Source organism: Platalea leucorodia, assembly GCF_965183815.1.
Source record: "Platalea leucorodia genome assembly, chromosome: 3".
NCBI lineage: Eukaryota > Metazoa > Chordata > Aves > Pelecaniformes > Threskiornithidae > Platalea > Platalea leucorodia.
In genome coordinates, this window is record NC_138825.1 from 22,810,893 (window position 1) to 22,826,589 (window position 15,697).

At 43.5% G+C, this 15,697-nt stretch overlaps 1 protein-coding gene across 1 annotated transcript; it reads right to left on the reverse strand.

The window, feature by feature from the left end:
* Window positions 1–1,832: 1,832 nt before the first annotated feature.
* LOC309587742 (mitochondrial amidoxime reducing component 2-like) lies at window positions 1,833–12,621 on the reverse strand (the record flags this gene model as incomplete). The annotated part of the gene is made up of 7 exons (XM_082306185.1): window positions 1,833–4,381; window positions 4,916–4,987; window positions 5,076–5,137; window positions 6,154–6,294; window positions 7,986–8,148; window positions 11,985–12,158; window positions 12,350–12,621. 7 exons carry the CDS (start codon window positions 12,619–12,621, stop codon window positions 4,255–4,257), a joined length of 1,011 nt encoding a protein of 336 aa, XP_082162311.1. The 3' UTR covers window positions 1,833–4,254.
* Between the last annotated feature and the right edge of the window lie 3,076 nt (window positions 12,622–15,697).

Genomic DNA, 15,697 nt, shown 5'->3' on the forward strand with positions numbered 1-15,697 from the left:
GGCTACAAGTGGCTGTGACTGATATCAGAAGTTGATGCTACCCCACAACTAAGGCTCATTCTCAATCCATCTGCACAGAAATGCCTTGAGAACATCCAGCCACCCAGTTCCCTGCCTTGATTCACAGCGCCATCTCTTGCAGCTCCAGCCCTAACACACACCCTCTACAGACCTGAGCCTTGCTCGCCTCCTTTCCTCTTCCAGCCATTCCTGTTCCCTGGTCTGCCTGACCAAGCAAACTGCCACTTGCCACGCTGACACCATCCTTCCCTTCGCCGTAGATGGGCACCTCCTCAGCTCTCTTTGCTTCATGGCTTCATGCCAGTCTCAGCTGTGGCAGATGATACTCACCTTCACCACAAGCTCAGTCCAAGCTTCATTGCTAGGCTTGACTGCCCACATCCTGGCTGTAACAATCCCGGGCATGCATTTACCAGCTCAGGAGCCAAGAGGTATTAACCCCTGCTTCACCAGCACTGACCAGTATCGCGTGCTCCCACGCAACACGATGCAGTCACGCAGCAGCATCCAGCACTCCTCTCTCCGCTGTGGGCATCTTCTTCACACACTGCCCAGGAAGCAGCCTGGCTAGCAGGCAGGCATGGCACTCTTTCAAGATACTTGAAAAGGAACACGAGTAAATAAAAGTGAAGAAAATCAGAAGTACATCTATAGGTGAAAACCCTTGTCTCACACCAGGAAAACCAATACAAGTGAAGATTCTGGCTCCAGAATCCAAATATTGTCTCGTTGAGTAAGCAGATTTGTTTCAGAAGAGGCCCAGTCTCAGAAACCCTTACTGACTTCACCAGTGTCTCTGGGTAAAACACAGAAATAATTACTAGTAACAGGGACATTCTAAATAGAGATTGTTAACATTAACACAATGGCTATGTAGAATATGTAAAACCAGGAACCTTTATGAGGCATGAATGCTGCCTCTCCTCCAGCTGAAGAATGATATGCGTGGTTTCGATGCCTGCATTGTTTTTTAAGAACCTTCTTTCCAAAAGAAACAAAGACTTTGCAAGTGTAGTCCTCAGCCCTGCAGCTGCCAAGTACAGGGAATTTCTTATGGATCTCAAAATGAGAATAAGGCAATTTAAGGTCCTAGAACAGACCACAAACGAACACCCTGTGGCAGCCCTTTTCGAAACCTTAGCCATTTCGAGTGCGAAGGGCCAGGAATCTCTTTTCTTCTTAGGGAGAAGTGGAGCAATGCCTTTGGAAGGTTTTTTTTCTCCTTAAGATGAAGAAGCACGGATCTTTCTCTTGTTTTGGGGGAGCAGTCATGTACCCACCTCAAATCTTAACAACCAGGAAATTTCTGCCTGCAAGAACTGTCCTTCTCTCACACAATCTTCTGCAAGAATTATGTTGGTGCAGTAAGTGCTGTAAAACAAGTTTTGGCTTTCAGAGACCTGGAATAGGAAACATGACCTTGTGTTGACTTGAGTGTACTAAACTTTCCTATTTTCAAACCCATTTTTCCCTATTTTCATATGTCTGTGGAAAAAAAAAAGATAGTCTGTAAACATCTTTTTCATCATCTAGATCATACGGGTCATAAAATTCAGTCTGAAGACCACTTACATCTGATGGTTCTGCTCTCTTACATTTATAGCTTCCTCTGGTTAACTGCATATTTTCTGAAACTCAGAGGTAAGATTAAAAAAAAAAATCATCACTGTTAATTATATATGACATCCTGGAAACAGCAGCAGAAGTTAAATAGCGAAACAGAAAACAAAGAAAAAGGAAGATTCACAAATTTTACACCTTACAAGAGTTTGGATTCAACAGAAGTTTATACTTTGATTTCTTCCTCTAGAGTTAAAAAAAGCAATTAACATTTTTATGTACATAATTTTAAAAAGTGTTTTATGATTAACACATTTTCAGTCGATTTCCTAAATGGCTTCAGCAAAATCAAATACAATTCCGACAGTTACAGCAGTTCAACATTTATTTCAAGATATTTATATTGTAATGTTCATAAGTTATGCTCTCCACTTCCCAGAATGGCCCTCTTTCATCACATAATTGATTTAAGTGTCATTTGTGAAATGTGTTGTACTCAGGTGCATACCTGTTTTAGCATTCCAGCCAAATTCTCCTACGGGGCTTTTACACAGATAAGGCATTTTCTTAACAGGAATGTAGATGCAGTTTCTCATTGGAAAGACAGCCCCGTTTCCAAATTAGCCCAATCAATGATAGCCTAATGAGAAGCAACATGATCTATACCACACAATGTGTGTTATGTAAATCCTAATGTGCTGCTAAAAGAACGGTGAAAAAATACGTTTGGCTAGAGGCAAAAATTCAGCTCTCTTTCCTTCTGCTTCTTTGACTTAATGAAGAGACACACACTTAACTAATTGCTCTGGCATGCCAGCAGGCTGTCTTTGCTTAATACATTAGGAATTCCACAAGGTTTCAGCTGCTAATATTAAGGATCTTCAAAATATGCTTTTTAAAAGCGAACCTCAGGATTACTTTCCTTTTTAAAAGATGCTTTTTCTCTCACTTCCTCCCACTAGTTGCTGCATCAGGCATAACAACACACAAATACGTAACGTGCAGTCCAAACTGGGCACTTGTCTGTCACAGGAAAACTTAATATTTACAGAGAACTTGGCTAACGAAAAGGATATTTGGAGCAACTCCTGAGTTCACAAACAATAGAAAACTGCCTTCCCTATATGTCTGCTTCAGGCTCGCCACATATATCCATCTGAATTTGCTCAAAGGCACGATGGCTCTTCATTTCACAGGTCTGAGTTGTGATCATGCAGCAAAATTCCAGTTTCATATTCACAACAGAAAACAGAGAATCTAAACACCAAATTGGGTCATGATTTGTCCTTCTTCACACTTAATTAGATTCCTCTTTTTGCCTAGTTCAACACTCATTCTAGATCTAGTAATCCGTAACAAAGCAACACGCAGCAAAGCATTTGAAAGATGGCTGGATTTTGTCTTGGAGTCCACTTTTTTTTTTTTTTAAATAATCATATAATATTTAAAGAAAAGATACTACTGCCATCATCCAACTAGTTTCCTCCCCTAACTGTTTTATGCAGTATAAAATATAGCGGAAAATATAACTATCAGCTTCATATAAATGGCTGACACTTTCGTTAGAATAGGGGCAGGGGTGGGGGGCAACCAGAGATCCAAGTGCGTAACCAGTAAGGATGTTAACATGCTCAGTCCAAAACTGCAGCTTCCCAAACATCTGCTTAGCAGCCTACCTTTCTGTAGTCAGAGATTCACTGAGCCAGAGAGGAACTGTGCATGAACACAGGGCCCTACAATATTGGCCTGGACGTCAGCTGGAACAGTGCAGGCTCAGAATCAGATCACTCCCAACAGCTTTTCTTCCCCTCCAACGTGCGTAAAGTCTCTGATCCAGTGAACACTTAATTCTTTTAGTCAAACTGGAAGTTCTACTGATACATTAGCAAGTGCATCACTGCTCTACAGCCTAGCTGTTAGGTATGCCTCACAGGAGAAAAAATTGATGGTTCAAACTCTTATCAAGCAGAGGTCATAAACTAAACGAACCCCGCAGTCTTACACATCACTAACCAGTGTTCCCACCTCTAGATCTGAGTAGCATTTAGTCAGCTCACAACCCTTCTCTTTCTGATATTGCTCCAATCTTGAAAGACAGCAGCAATCTTCAAGAAACGACTGCAGGATAAGAAACACTGCAAGAAAGTACTTCCAGACATAGACAGGGTGAGATGCTAAGGACCAAAGAACGGTGGAATCTAAGACAGAGCCTTGCCATCTGCACTCCCTGTTCACCTGTAAAGGCAGCTCTGTGACCAATATACTTTATGTTTGGCATGACTGTTTTTGTGATTCTTTACAGGCACTGAATGTATCTAATAAATGATGCAAAGCCCTTGTACATAATTTTGGATTCCAATACTGAGCTTGGCATCAAATTTTAGGAGGTGTGATACTCACAGTAGTGCTGTGAAGTCTGTCTTGGATTAGAGATTCTTCTATCACAGCCTCCAGAAGAACTAAAGATGTGATTGCTACAGGCATGCTAGTAGATGACATGATTTTAAATGACTGGCACTTCATAGCCTCAAAGACCCCCCTGCACCTTACAAAGGAACATAGCACAGAAAATATTGCAAGGAATAAGAAAAAAGTTATGCTGGTGACCGTGTTCATGGGAAAACAATTTGCGTATCAAAGTGAAAAGGCATCTTCTCATCAAAGTCTCTCTCATTACTGGACCATCTTGTACACAGGGTCTCCAACTTGAATCGTTCCAGTTTTGTCAACAGCAAAGTATCTTCCAAAGAGAGGGCTGGATTTGTATATGTGTCGCTCAGACGGATCACATAAGCGGTAACTGCAAAGAGAGAGCACTTCTTTAGAATCAGTGATAGCAAATTCTAAACATCAAAACTGCAGTGATGAGAGAGGATATATGAATAGTGATGCCTTGTTTTGGTCACCATACTAGACTAAAAACTAAATAAATATTACAATTAAGAGAACCAAGCAGTTGAAATAGAGAAAAAAAGCCTGATTGTATTCACACGTCCATGTATAAAACTCATACAAAAGACTTTATAAAAAGAAATGCCAAAGTTGCAAAGTTAGACCTTTAAATACTTTAAATACCTGTTACCCCAGGCATTCACCCTAGCAGAGATGAAAGAGACAGGGAATGTAAAGTTTGCAAGAAAGAAGAGAGAACTTCCTGAATTTTCTTACCATACAGAATTGCAGAAAGTAGAACGGAAGCCAATATACACAGACCTTTACACTGCATTATGTCCCACACATACTTCAAACCACTTTTAAAACACTAGTCTAACATCTGTTGGGATCTAGCCTAAATCCACTCTCACAGCCTAAGCAGCACTGGTATTTTTACAACCTTTTCAATGTTTCCAGGGGCTCCTTCCTGTCCAGGACCCCAGTGTCTGGGTTAACAGTTGTTAAAATACACCTGCAATGACAGACAGTGCCAAATCAATAACGGCTTCTCATTATAAATCTCTATACATCTATATAAAATAACAGTCTCAGATGTTTACCTGGCACAACACACTGTCCCTTTCATCTCCACATCGCCAATAAGAATCTCCTCCCAGGTGTCCTGAGGGAAGGTAAACATTATGCAGAGATTAGTCATATCCACATGCAACCATTTTTCCAGGAGTGGCACAGTCATTCCTAGAAGAAGCGCTACCATTCCAGATGATCACCTTTACTTGCATCTTCAAAATAAGTACAATTATATTATGGTACTATTTTAATGAAAAACCCTACAGTCACTGCATTCATCCAATTCAGGACCCACTAGTAATTGTATCTGGAAAGAAAGATACACAAGTAATAAATCCCGTTCTGCAGCATGCACTTGTCCAAACCTAAAGCAAGCTTATTCTTACTGTACGTGTGATAATCTCATCTGTGACCTCTGGTAAGTCACCATTTTTGCAGAAAGGAAATTTTTAGTAGAAAAAAGTTTTCACTTCTCATCTACACAAGCTTCCTATTGCAATCCTTCTTGGAAGACAAAAACCCATTCCCATTTTAGGAACTTCTTAGATTTGGGAAATTATCAGATCTATCCAGAGCAAATTATTTGGAAAAAATGGCAACATGACATAGAAACACTTAAAAGCCACCATCACCAGTTCACCTCATCACCAGATACCTTCCTAGATTGTTTTTTGAACTACCAGAATATTGTCAGAGATGCAGTGATAAACTGCAGTATTGCAAGGGTTGGTTTTACTCTTGTGCCAAAGGCTAGAAAACATCACACTGTCAATTTACAAATTGTTCATTTGTATCACTAATTGATGAATTATTGCATGCATAGCTTTCCCTACTTTATACTTAAAGATGAGCTTTCAGTAGCAGCCTGTCATTTAAACACACTTATTTTATCCTTTGCCAAGCTAAGTAAGCATTCACAGACCTGTCTCCTCCCTCAATGTTTCACATGCACTGATGTGAGCAGAAACTGTATCTCTCTGGAATCCAGTTGTAAAAATCACAGAATAGCAGCTTTCCTCATCCTTGTAGGCACCATCACACAAGGAAATTGAGTTACAAAGAAACATAACCACGGCTCCAAAAATACATTTAAGAGAGTTATTTTACCTCCTCAAAAGCACTGCAATCTGTCACAAGAATATTTGGCCTGAAGTTCTCTATCTTAACTTTCTTTTCCATCCTGGAATTTAGATCTTCCAGTGAAGCTTCTGAGAGGATCAAGACTGGGCTACAGTCAGGATAGGCAACCTACATAAACAAACACAAACAAATCCTAAGGCCACTGTAACAGCACAGGAGCAAAGTTACTGAACAGCAAAAGGACAGATATGTTGGAACCAGTGGTCACATATTAGCCTGACTGTTAGGCTGCTGCATTTGGGTTTTCATTCTCCTGGAAGCAGGTTAACAAGCAAAATAACATGCCCTTTCCTATTTCAGTAACCTCAGCAAGTCTCATTTGTTTAAATTGTAAAATCAAACTTCCATCTACAGAATTAAACCAAAATTATATAAGCTACCACAACTTCTTACAAAATAATACTGTATGCATGTCCCAGACATGTATTTGAGGTGTTACAGATGGAATTAAACTTAAAATGTTTTACTGATACACTAAGTTATGAAAGGTACTTAAGACATTTATGGAACTGCTGAACTTACCTGGTTAACAATAATCAACTAACTGGATTTTTCTATATAATAAACCTATCTTATCACAACACCAGAGGGAGTTTCACATACAGAACAGCAATACTAAATTGCAACTGTCCATTCGTCAGTCTAAGTTTGCCTGGAAGTGGGAAGGCTGCCATTTTAGCAAACAGGGCCAATGAACAGTCTTAAAAGAAAACTCCTATATAGGCTAGTTCCTCATTAAAAAAAAAAAAAAAAAAAAGAGAAATTTTGGCAAGAATTTTAGTGTATAGCCCTCCTCCTGCCCTTCTTTTGTATTATCCTTCCCCCGCCCTTGTACATGCCTTTACAACCAGAAGAAGATGAGTGCTGAAGTAACTATACGAACAATTCTGCCCTCTTTTCATGCTAGGATTCCTGAACGTCATCCCTCCTATTCTGACAACCCTTTTGCTGAAACCTGGTCTTCTGTATTGGTCTCTGTGTCCTTACATAATAAATGCATATGTATAAAAGTCCATAATTGAATATACCTTATTCTCTTTGTGCAACAACAAGCAAAACACTGATGCCCTATAGATAATAACGTCACATCAGTAAGGCAAGGTACTCACAATCTGCATTTACTTAAAAAGCTTACACGGATCAGGTACAGTTCAAACTGTCCTCACGAGAGAGAGTTGTTCAGACAAAAAGAAGGGCATCAACGGCTCCAACGATATGAAGACGTCCGAGCACAGCATCTCCTTTCCCTGCCTGCATTAACTTTCTCTAATATCACACCTTCAAGCCTCTTCCCACAGAAATAGATGAAACCTCTGTAACCTTCTTTGGATTTTAATACCTAAGCCCACAACTATAGAGCCCTGGGTTAAGCATCGTTCCTTTAAACAAAATACAAGGTAACATAACCCGTATCAGTACACTCCTAGACCTAACAAGGGACAGGGAACAGAGGTTTTCTACGGAACACAGATTACACCATCAAAACATCTTTAAAAACGTAACTTTCTTCTGTTCACTGAGGCACAAAAGGAATGCTATTCTGCAATGTAGTAGTTCCTCTTCAAATATCAGTATCAGACCCTTTAGCTGTGAATGGTCAATAGCTTAGAACAGACTTAAAATAACATTTAAGCAAGTCACTTCATCATCAAAAAGGAGAATATTCATGTGGTTTAAGTACATGACCACACACCTTGTTCAACTGGGCTTAATCACCAATGACGGAATGGGCATGTTTGGGTGAGTGGGTGGGAAATGGTTAAAAGAATGTACTTCTGAGAAAAAGAACATTCATTTACCTCATCTGTGGTTCGGAAAAGGTTTATTATGTCCTTTGACTTTCTTGGCACCATGGAGGGCTCAAAGTGCACCAGTCGATATGGCTCCGAGTTCAGGAAAGTGGTGATCCACTGAGCCACTTCATCTCCACAGTCCCTGCCTTGGATATCCAGTCCAAACACCCTGACAGATCACAAGACACACCAGCAAGTTAGTTGGAAAGCCGAAGGCTCAAGCATGCTTATTATTCAAAGGCAAACAACTTGTTTTAAAGTAGTAGCAAGATATAGTAAACAAACTGCCTGAATTATAACGAGGTGGAAGTTGGTTTCTGAATTTGACGCAAGGATCATTCCCAGCGCGCACTCTCCTTATGGTCACCTTGTTTTGGAAGCTAAGTAATATGGACATGGCTGGACGATATCAGCTGGTGAAAGAATGAGCCATGAAATAGCCTTTAGGTGCCCAGAGCTAGCTGTCACATCAATGACCAGTAACAAACCTACCCGTTTGCCATACTTTCAAGCAAAAAAACAGTCTACTCTTGCATTTGCATGTGACTGCAACACCAAAAGATTTGCCCAGAAATCAACTGAAAGGTAATTAATTTCAGAAAATGAATGATAGTTTGAAAGGATGTGGTTAGTTACTGCAATTGGCATTTACAAATGTTATTAATTGTTAATGTCCCCAATTGTTACGGAAGCTTTCCTTCAGATTTTAGTGCTCTGAAAGTTTAGCCAGAGCTGAGTGAAACTCAAGCTCAAACTTAAGACACTGAGCTATTCTATAGGCTAAGAGAAGTTAAAAATTTATAATGGAAGCAAAGTCCACGGCGCATAAAAAGTCACTGGCAGCGGAATACAAACAAGTTTACACAAGAAACACTTTCCTGGCAAGAAAAAGTAAACCTCATTCTTCCAATAAACTTCAACACCAGTCATTAATCGTTTCACCATTCAAAGTAGCAATTTTGATCCAAATACACTGCAGTTTCTTCTACCTCTACAACCATACCCGGGACAGCTTAAAGCATAGAGATACCCAGGCAGTCCACCTAGCCTGAGCCCAGCTCCTAGGAGCCCTCCTTTACGCATCTGGGGGAGAGATGAGCCATCAGGGTGCTGTCAGCAACATTCCTGCTCTGTTTGCTGGGACCCCTCTATCAACTCTGCAGCATAGGCTGGGACTAAATGCCATTGCCCCATACAGCATTCAGCTGCCTTTCTCTTCCCTCCATTCTCTCAGTCCCTGTGTGCCTTCTGGCTGGCCTAACAGAGGTGAGGGTCTTACAGCTTCCAACACTACTGTTTTCCACCCACAAAGCAGATCTATCCTAAGCACTTGGTGGTATAGGGATCCACGGAATACATCATGCAATTTAAGTATCACAACACATACAGACAAAGGGCACAAATGACGAACACAGAGGCTTCTTAACCAGAGGACTGTAAAAACCCTCTAGCATATTATTTGCACAAACAGAAACTGTGCCTACACAATGGCTTCGGTCCTACATTCGGCTCCCCAAAACACAAGATTTTTAAATACCCAAGTAAGATCTGGAACTGGACTCAGCTATTTTAAAGATTAGCATCTGCACAGCCTTTTGCAGCCAGACGCACTGTTGCATCGCCTTAGCTCCAAACTACGGGGCACAAGCCAGCACCAATATGAAGGCATCGTGCTCGCCCAGTGGCAGAATAAATACAAGTCTGCGCAGAGGGCTTTGCCAGCAGAGCGTACCGTGCAGTAAGACAGCTACTCCCACGCTCAAGCTGGAAGGGAAGAATCTAGAGCAAAAGCCACATCTTCATTTGCCTGAATACAGTACTATTGCCAAACCTCATTCTTACGAATGGCTGAATGGATCAGAAAGAATCAGCCTTGAGCTGGCAAACGGCAAATTGTTTAAGCACAGCAGAGTCATACAAAACCTCAGGATTCTTCCTGAGAAGTACACGGCAACTATGGGTATTGCTAATTTCACAACCTATGACACCACCTACAATACCAGGCAACTTGGTAATTTTTAAAGTCCATTTACATGCATCTAACTTTTGCTTATTTGCACTCCCAAATTCTAGCAGTTTTAAAGCCAGAGAGTGCAATACTTTATTAAGGCAAAGAAAGACAAAAATGAAGAGAAGAACAAATCACTGAGATCTAAAATTGGAAAATCCAAGGTATTTTTTCATTACTGAAATGTATTTAGTCTATTTAAATATGTTTGTAATGGCACAACAAATTTTAGAAAAATAACATCTTGAAAACTGCATGTTTTTGTAGCGTGTGTGTCATTGGCTAACATATACACATTATAGACAGATTTTTGAAAGACTGTCCTATTTCTCCATGAGAAATGCTATCATCTGTAACTTGCACCTGCCTTGTATAAACAGAGATACTGAGCTATGCTGATCAAGGGTTTCCACAGCAACAGATTTATGCTAAAAGCTAGCGAATGCAGTTCCTTTACAGCACTCTTTTAGTTTTAATCATAGCAGCTGGTATCAACCTTCTTTGCTATCCAAAGGAAAATCACTTATCAGTGCTTATCTCTGTAGGGGCTAACACCATTTACAGTTACTAAATAGTCTTACGTATTAATTGACATTTTAGCAGAGAAAAGGTTTTCTGCTTCCCCCTGGCAATTTTCCAGCACGGATTTCAATACATGGATAAAAACCCTTTTGAGATAGCACCTACAGGGAATGACCTGCTCTCTGGGGATGCCTGTCTTTCCCCTGTGACCATCAAGCGAGCCTCAGGCAACCAGGTTTTTAATTTAGGCACCTCAGTTAAATGCCTACAGACAGGGGTGAGGGAATCTAAACTCCAACATCTCGCCAATTCCAAATGGCCAGTGTGTATCCAAAAATGTCGACGCCTATACTAGTGGAGACCAAGAAATACCAATATGCATGACTGAGGCTCTGAGATGCAATTGCTCACCCAAGCAAAAATGAAAACACTAGAAGTAAACACAAATGAGTAAACATGACAGTCTATGAAGACTGAAGATCACAGGTCATTTGGCAGATGTATAATGTAGGTTTCTTGAATACTGTGTCATCTTTTCCTGAGATTCGTTTTCACCAGTGTTTAGCAGATTAAAACTGGAGCTTTTGTTATGACAATCAATCCTGGCCTCCTGTGTAACACACAGCGGAGAATTTCACAGAATGGTTTGGGTTGGAAGGGACCTTTAAAGATCATCTAGTCCAACCCCCCTGCCATAGGCAGGGACATCTTCCACTACATCAGGTTGTTCAAAGCCCTGCCAATCTGGCCTTGAACACTTCCAATGATGGAGCATCCGCAATTTCTCTGGGCAACCCATTCCAGTGTCTCACCACCCTCATCATAAAAAATGTCTTCCTTATGTCTAATAAGGACATCTTCCTAATAAGGAAGACATTTTTTTCCACCCTCCTTCCTGAAAGGAGGCTGTAGTGAGGTGGGGGTCGGTCTCTTCTCCCTAGTAACAAGTGATAGAACAAGAGGAAATGGCCTCAAGCTATGCCAGGGGAGGTTTAAGTTGGATACTAGGAAAAACTTCTTCCCCGAGAGGGTGGTGAAGCATTGGAACAGGCTGCCCAGGGAAGTGGTTGAGTCTCCATCCCTGGAGGTATTTAAAGAACAGATAGATACGGTGCTCGAAGACATGGTATAGATGGACTTGGCAGTGCTGCGTTAACGGTTGGACTCGATGATCTTAAGGGTCTTTTCCAACCTTGATGACTCTATGATTCTATGATTCTATAATCTAAACCTACCCTCTTTTAGTTTAAAACCATCGCCCCTTGCCCTGTCACTACAGACCCTGGTCTGAAGTCTCTCTCCATTATGCAGATGGGGAAACTGACCCGCACAGAATAGGGGCAGAGACACCCGACTTTTACCCTCCAATTTCTGCATAAGAAAACGCAAACTATCACACGGTCTTGAAAAGCAAAACATGGACATGAGAGGCAGTATTTAGAGAGAAGGGAGGGAAACCCCCCCTTCTTCAGTACCTGCAGTTCTGCACGGGATTTTTCCTTGGGAGCTTTATAGGCAAGCACAGCTTCTCCATTTCTGGGGCTTCCAAGGTCAAGTGCCCATTTTCACAGCTGACAGAAATGAGGACGAGCCGTGGCTCCTGGCGAGCTGTAACCATGTGCCCATCTTCCTTGGTCACCAGCCAAAACCTGTGGCGTGACGGGGGACAGAAACGCGTTGAACAACGTTCAGGGCCGGCGCCGGGGGCCGGGTACTCCCGCAGCACAACAGGTGCCTCTTCACAGGCGCTGAAGGAAACCTCCAACAAACGTGGAGGCCCGGCAGCGCGGCCTGCCCCCGCCTCGGCCTCGCCCCGCTCCCCAGCCCGCCCCCGCCGTACCTGTCCCGCAGCTCCCCGCTCCGCAGCCCCATCGGCGTCACCTGCGCCCGCCGCACCGCCACCCCCCGGCACGACTTCACCGGGTAGACGAAGAGCTTCAACACCGTCCCCACCCGCTGCAAGCGGCGGCGGCGGCGGTTCTCCGCCGCCCGCCGCCGCCCGCCGCCCCACCGCCAGGCCCCCAGCAGGCCGCCCAGCGCCAGCAGCGCCGCCGCCCCCCACAGCCAGCCCGGCCGCGCCGCCCGCAGCGACAGGCCCAGCGCTCCGCTCATGGCGACCGAGCCCCCGCGGAGCTGGCGGCGGCGCGGCGCCTGACGGGGCCGGGGCCGGGGCCGGGGGCGGGCCGAGGGCCGGCGGCCGCCCCCCTCCGGCCCCCCGCGCCTGGCGCCTCCCGGGCCTCGCTGCGGGCGGCCTGCCGGGGCTTCCCGGGCACCGGCCCGCTGCCCCCGGCCGAGGCCGCCGCGGGGCCAAGACCTTCGGTGGAAGAAAGAGTGAAAAGATTTGAGTGCACGCTGCCGCGGTCCCTCTTGACGAAATACAGGCAGTAAATGCGTTTCTTTTAATATCTGGGCTTTTATTAAAAACAATGTTGCAGGAATAGCATGAACTGCGTAGAAATACGTGAGTACGTGAAATGCAGCTGTTCGGGTTAACTACTGATCAGCAGAGCCTTGTGCTGCTGCTGGGCTGTGTGGGAGGCACGTGCAGAGGCGGCCTGCCACCTGTGCACCTTCCGCATCCCTTGAAACCCCTTCTTACACTACTTTACTGAGCAAATTGGGGTTTTTTATGAGATAAGTTACCTGCCTTGCGTCCGTGGCATGGGGATCTTCTGAAGGTTGCTTCCTTTCCATCCTGCTCCGTCACACTGTCTGGCCTCAAGATCACGGGAGTCCCCGTAAGCCTCCCAGGACGCCCGGGAGGACACGGAGCTGTACCGAAGCGCTGCAGATTTCCTCCTCCGTTCACCAGTACAGCCCTCCCCTCCTGCTCCCACTCGTAACCCTAAACGGCCAGTCTGAAATGAGGCAGAACTGGTGCGCTTGAGATGGGACTGACGCAGGGAAGGCTGGAGGGGTATCTCCGGCAGGGCCGATCTCCTCACACGCGGGCTTGCTTTGCTCCATTGCTTCTGGCAGCTGTGGCAGCTGCCTGGCAGCAAGCCTGAATCCACCACACGCCGTCCCGCGGCAGCACAGGCGGGTTGTGACCGCTTATCCACGGTGAGACGCCCCATCTTCCATACCCCTGGGACCGCCCGATTGCGCCAGGTAAATCATAGATGCTAAATTGCTTGGTTTGGTTTGACCAGACCTCCCCCACCACCTTCAAATCGCTGACCCACTGAGTCAAAAATAATTACTTGTGATGACTTTTATGATGCTGCCACAGACACGAGAGAAGAGCCAGCCCTGCTGAGCAGACTGAGAGCACTTGTGCGCTGTCAGTTAATCTTCTCATTTGACATGGAGTCAATATTTTGTAATTTAATTGAATTCACACAGAGATCTTTAATCTGCAACCACACCCACAGGAGCAGAAGAATGCTGTAAGGGGAACCAGACACCTAATGTATTAGCAAATGTTCAACAAAAGTGCAATGACTGTCTAATTAGTAAGCACTGTTTGATAAGCATGAATCAAAACAATTTAACATAGTACTAAAGGGAAAAAAACACAAAAACGCAAACTAGTTTTCAAATCTTAACAATAAAAGCAATGCATCAAATGAAATAAATAAATGAAAAAAAGTTAATATTTATGCTGGCTACAAGTTTTTCAAAAAGCAAAGGCATTCCTAATGAACATTGCTGCTTATTTTCACAAGCTTAAGGCAAAAATGAGTAACTATCTTCTGTGATTTCTTGAGCACTGGTAGTATTCTCCACTGTGCAAACCACAAAATGCAGAAAGCTTTCGCCCTCCGGACTTCAGTCTAAGAGACATCAAAATGACAGGATTTGGAATAAGGGAAAATATTTTTGGACGATTTACTGCTTGCTCCCTTCTTCAGGGTGCCAGAAAAAAACAGGTCTGGAATGTATATATACACTTACCAACATGAGAATTTGGAGCGGTATGGACCTATATAGTGTGGTGGTGTTGCAAATAGCTACAGCTCCTCCCTAGTTACACATTATGGGCAGCACAATGGTGTACAAACCCAGCATCTTTCTGTTTGAAGGATTTGTTAACTAAATTCAGAAATAACTAGCCTTTGCTAGTGATTGCATATTAATTTAGAGACAAAATGATTTCTAAATCCAAGAAGGACCTTAAACTTTCATTCCCTAAATCTACCAGCCTGGAGCCTAAGGAGATTTTGTTCAGACCAGCCCTGAAAAGCAGCTGTTATGTTCAGCCCTGGCTCTTCTTGAAGACTATGGCATGAAGGAGCTTAAAGGGAATAACAGAAGGCGGCAGCATCTGCATAATCTCTCCTCTCCTGCTGTGGTACAAGGAATGTAAAATTAGAAATAGCTGCAGAGAGCATGGTTGTGGCTTAACATTTCAGGTCTAAGACTGCAGCCTTTGAGAAAAGCCTTCATCACCCATACACCAGGCGCCTCTCAAAAAGCCTCCAGTAAATAGCTTGACCAGCAGGTTTGTTTAATCCTCCATCCCAGGCACACCTGTGCTTACTTAGGAGCCACCAACTCCTTCTGCTATAAAGCAATGTGAATAGAGCCATTCAGACAAAATGTAGGTACTGCTCTTGTTACACTCCACAGCCTCTTGTACAACAGGACTGTATTTGCTGTAGCCAGAGTAGGCATGGTAAACCTGCACTTGAAAGGAAATAACCGTGTTTTCAATTGCTTATAACTGCATCAAACTTCAGGACAGTTGTGCTGAAATTCTGCACCAGGTTCTTGCCTCAGGCTCCTTAAAATGTGTCTGATCAGGTGAAGGATTTGCAGTGTCAGTCCCACAGCAAACCGGGGCTGGGCTCTCTTGGTCATGAAAGCGGGTGATGCTGGCATATCTTGAAAAAGCATGGTGTCAGCTCAGAAGCATCCACGTGACAAATTTTCAGGTGGAGCAAATTTTATGGAAAAAGTAATAACATATCTGCCTTCAGATGCAGTGGGCAATTGGAGATAATTCTGCTAGAGGTAAACCTAGACTCTCTTGTAGCAGCAGCTCAATCAGAGGTCTAAGATGAATGACGAGGAAAAAGTTGAAGAATTTTACTTGTTTCTACTAAAAAAAAGACAAGTGACTGTGGATCTTGTAGGTCTTCAGTATGTGCACAGTGCACTGTACTTCAGAAAGGCATAAAATACTGCACTGAGGGGGTGATTTGGATGGACATTACAAAAAAAAAAACCCAGTGACAAAGACAGC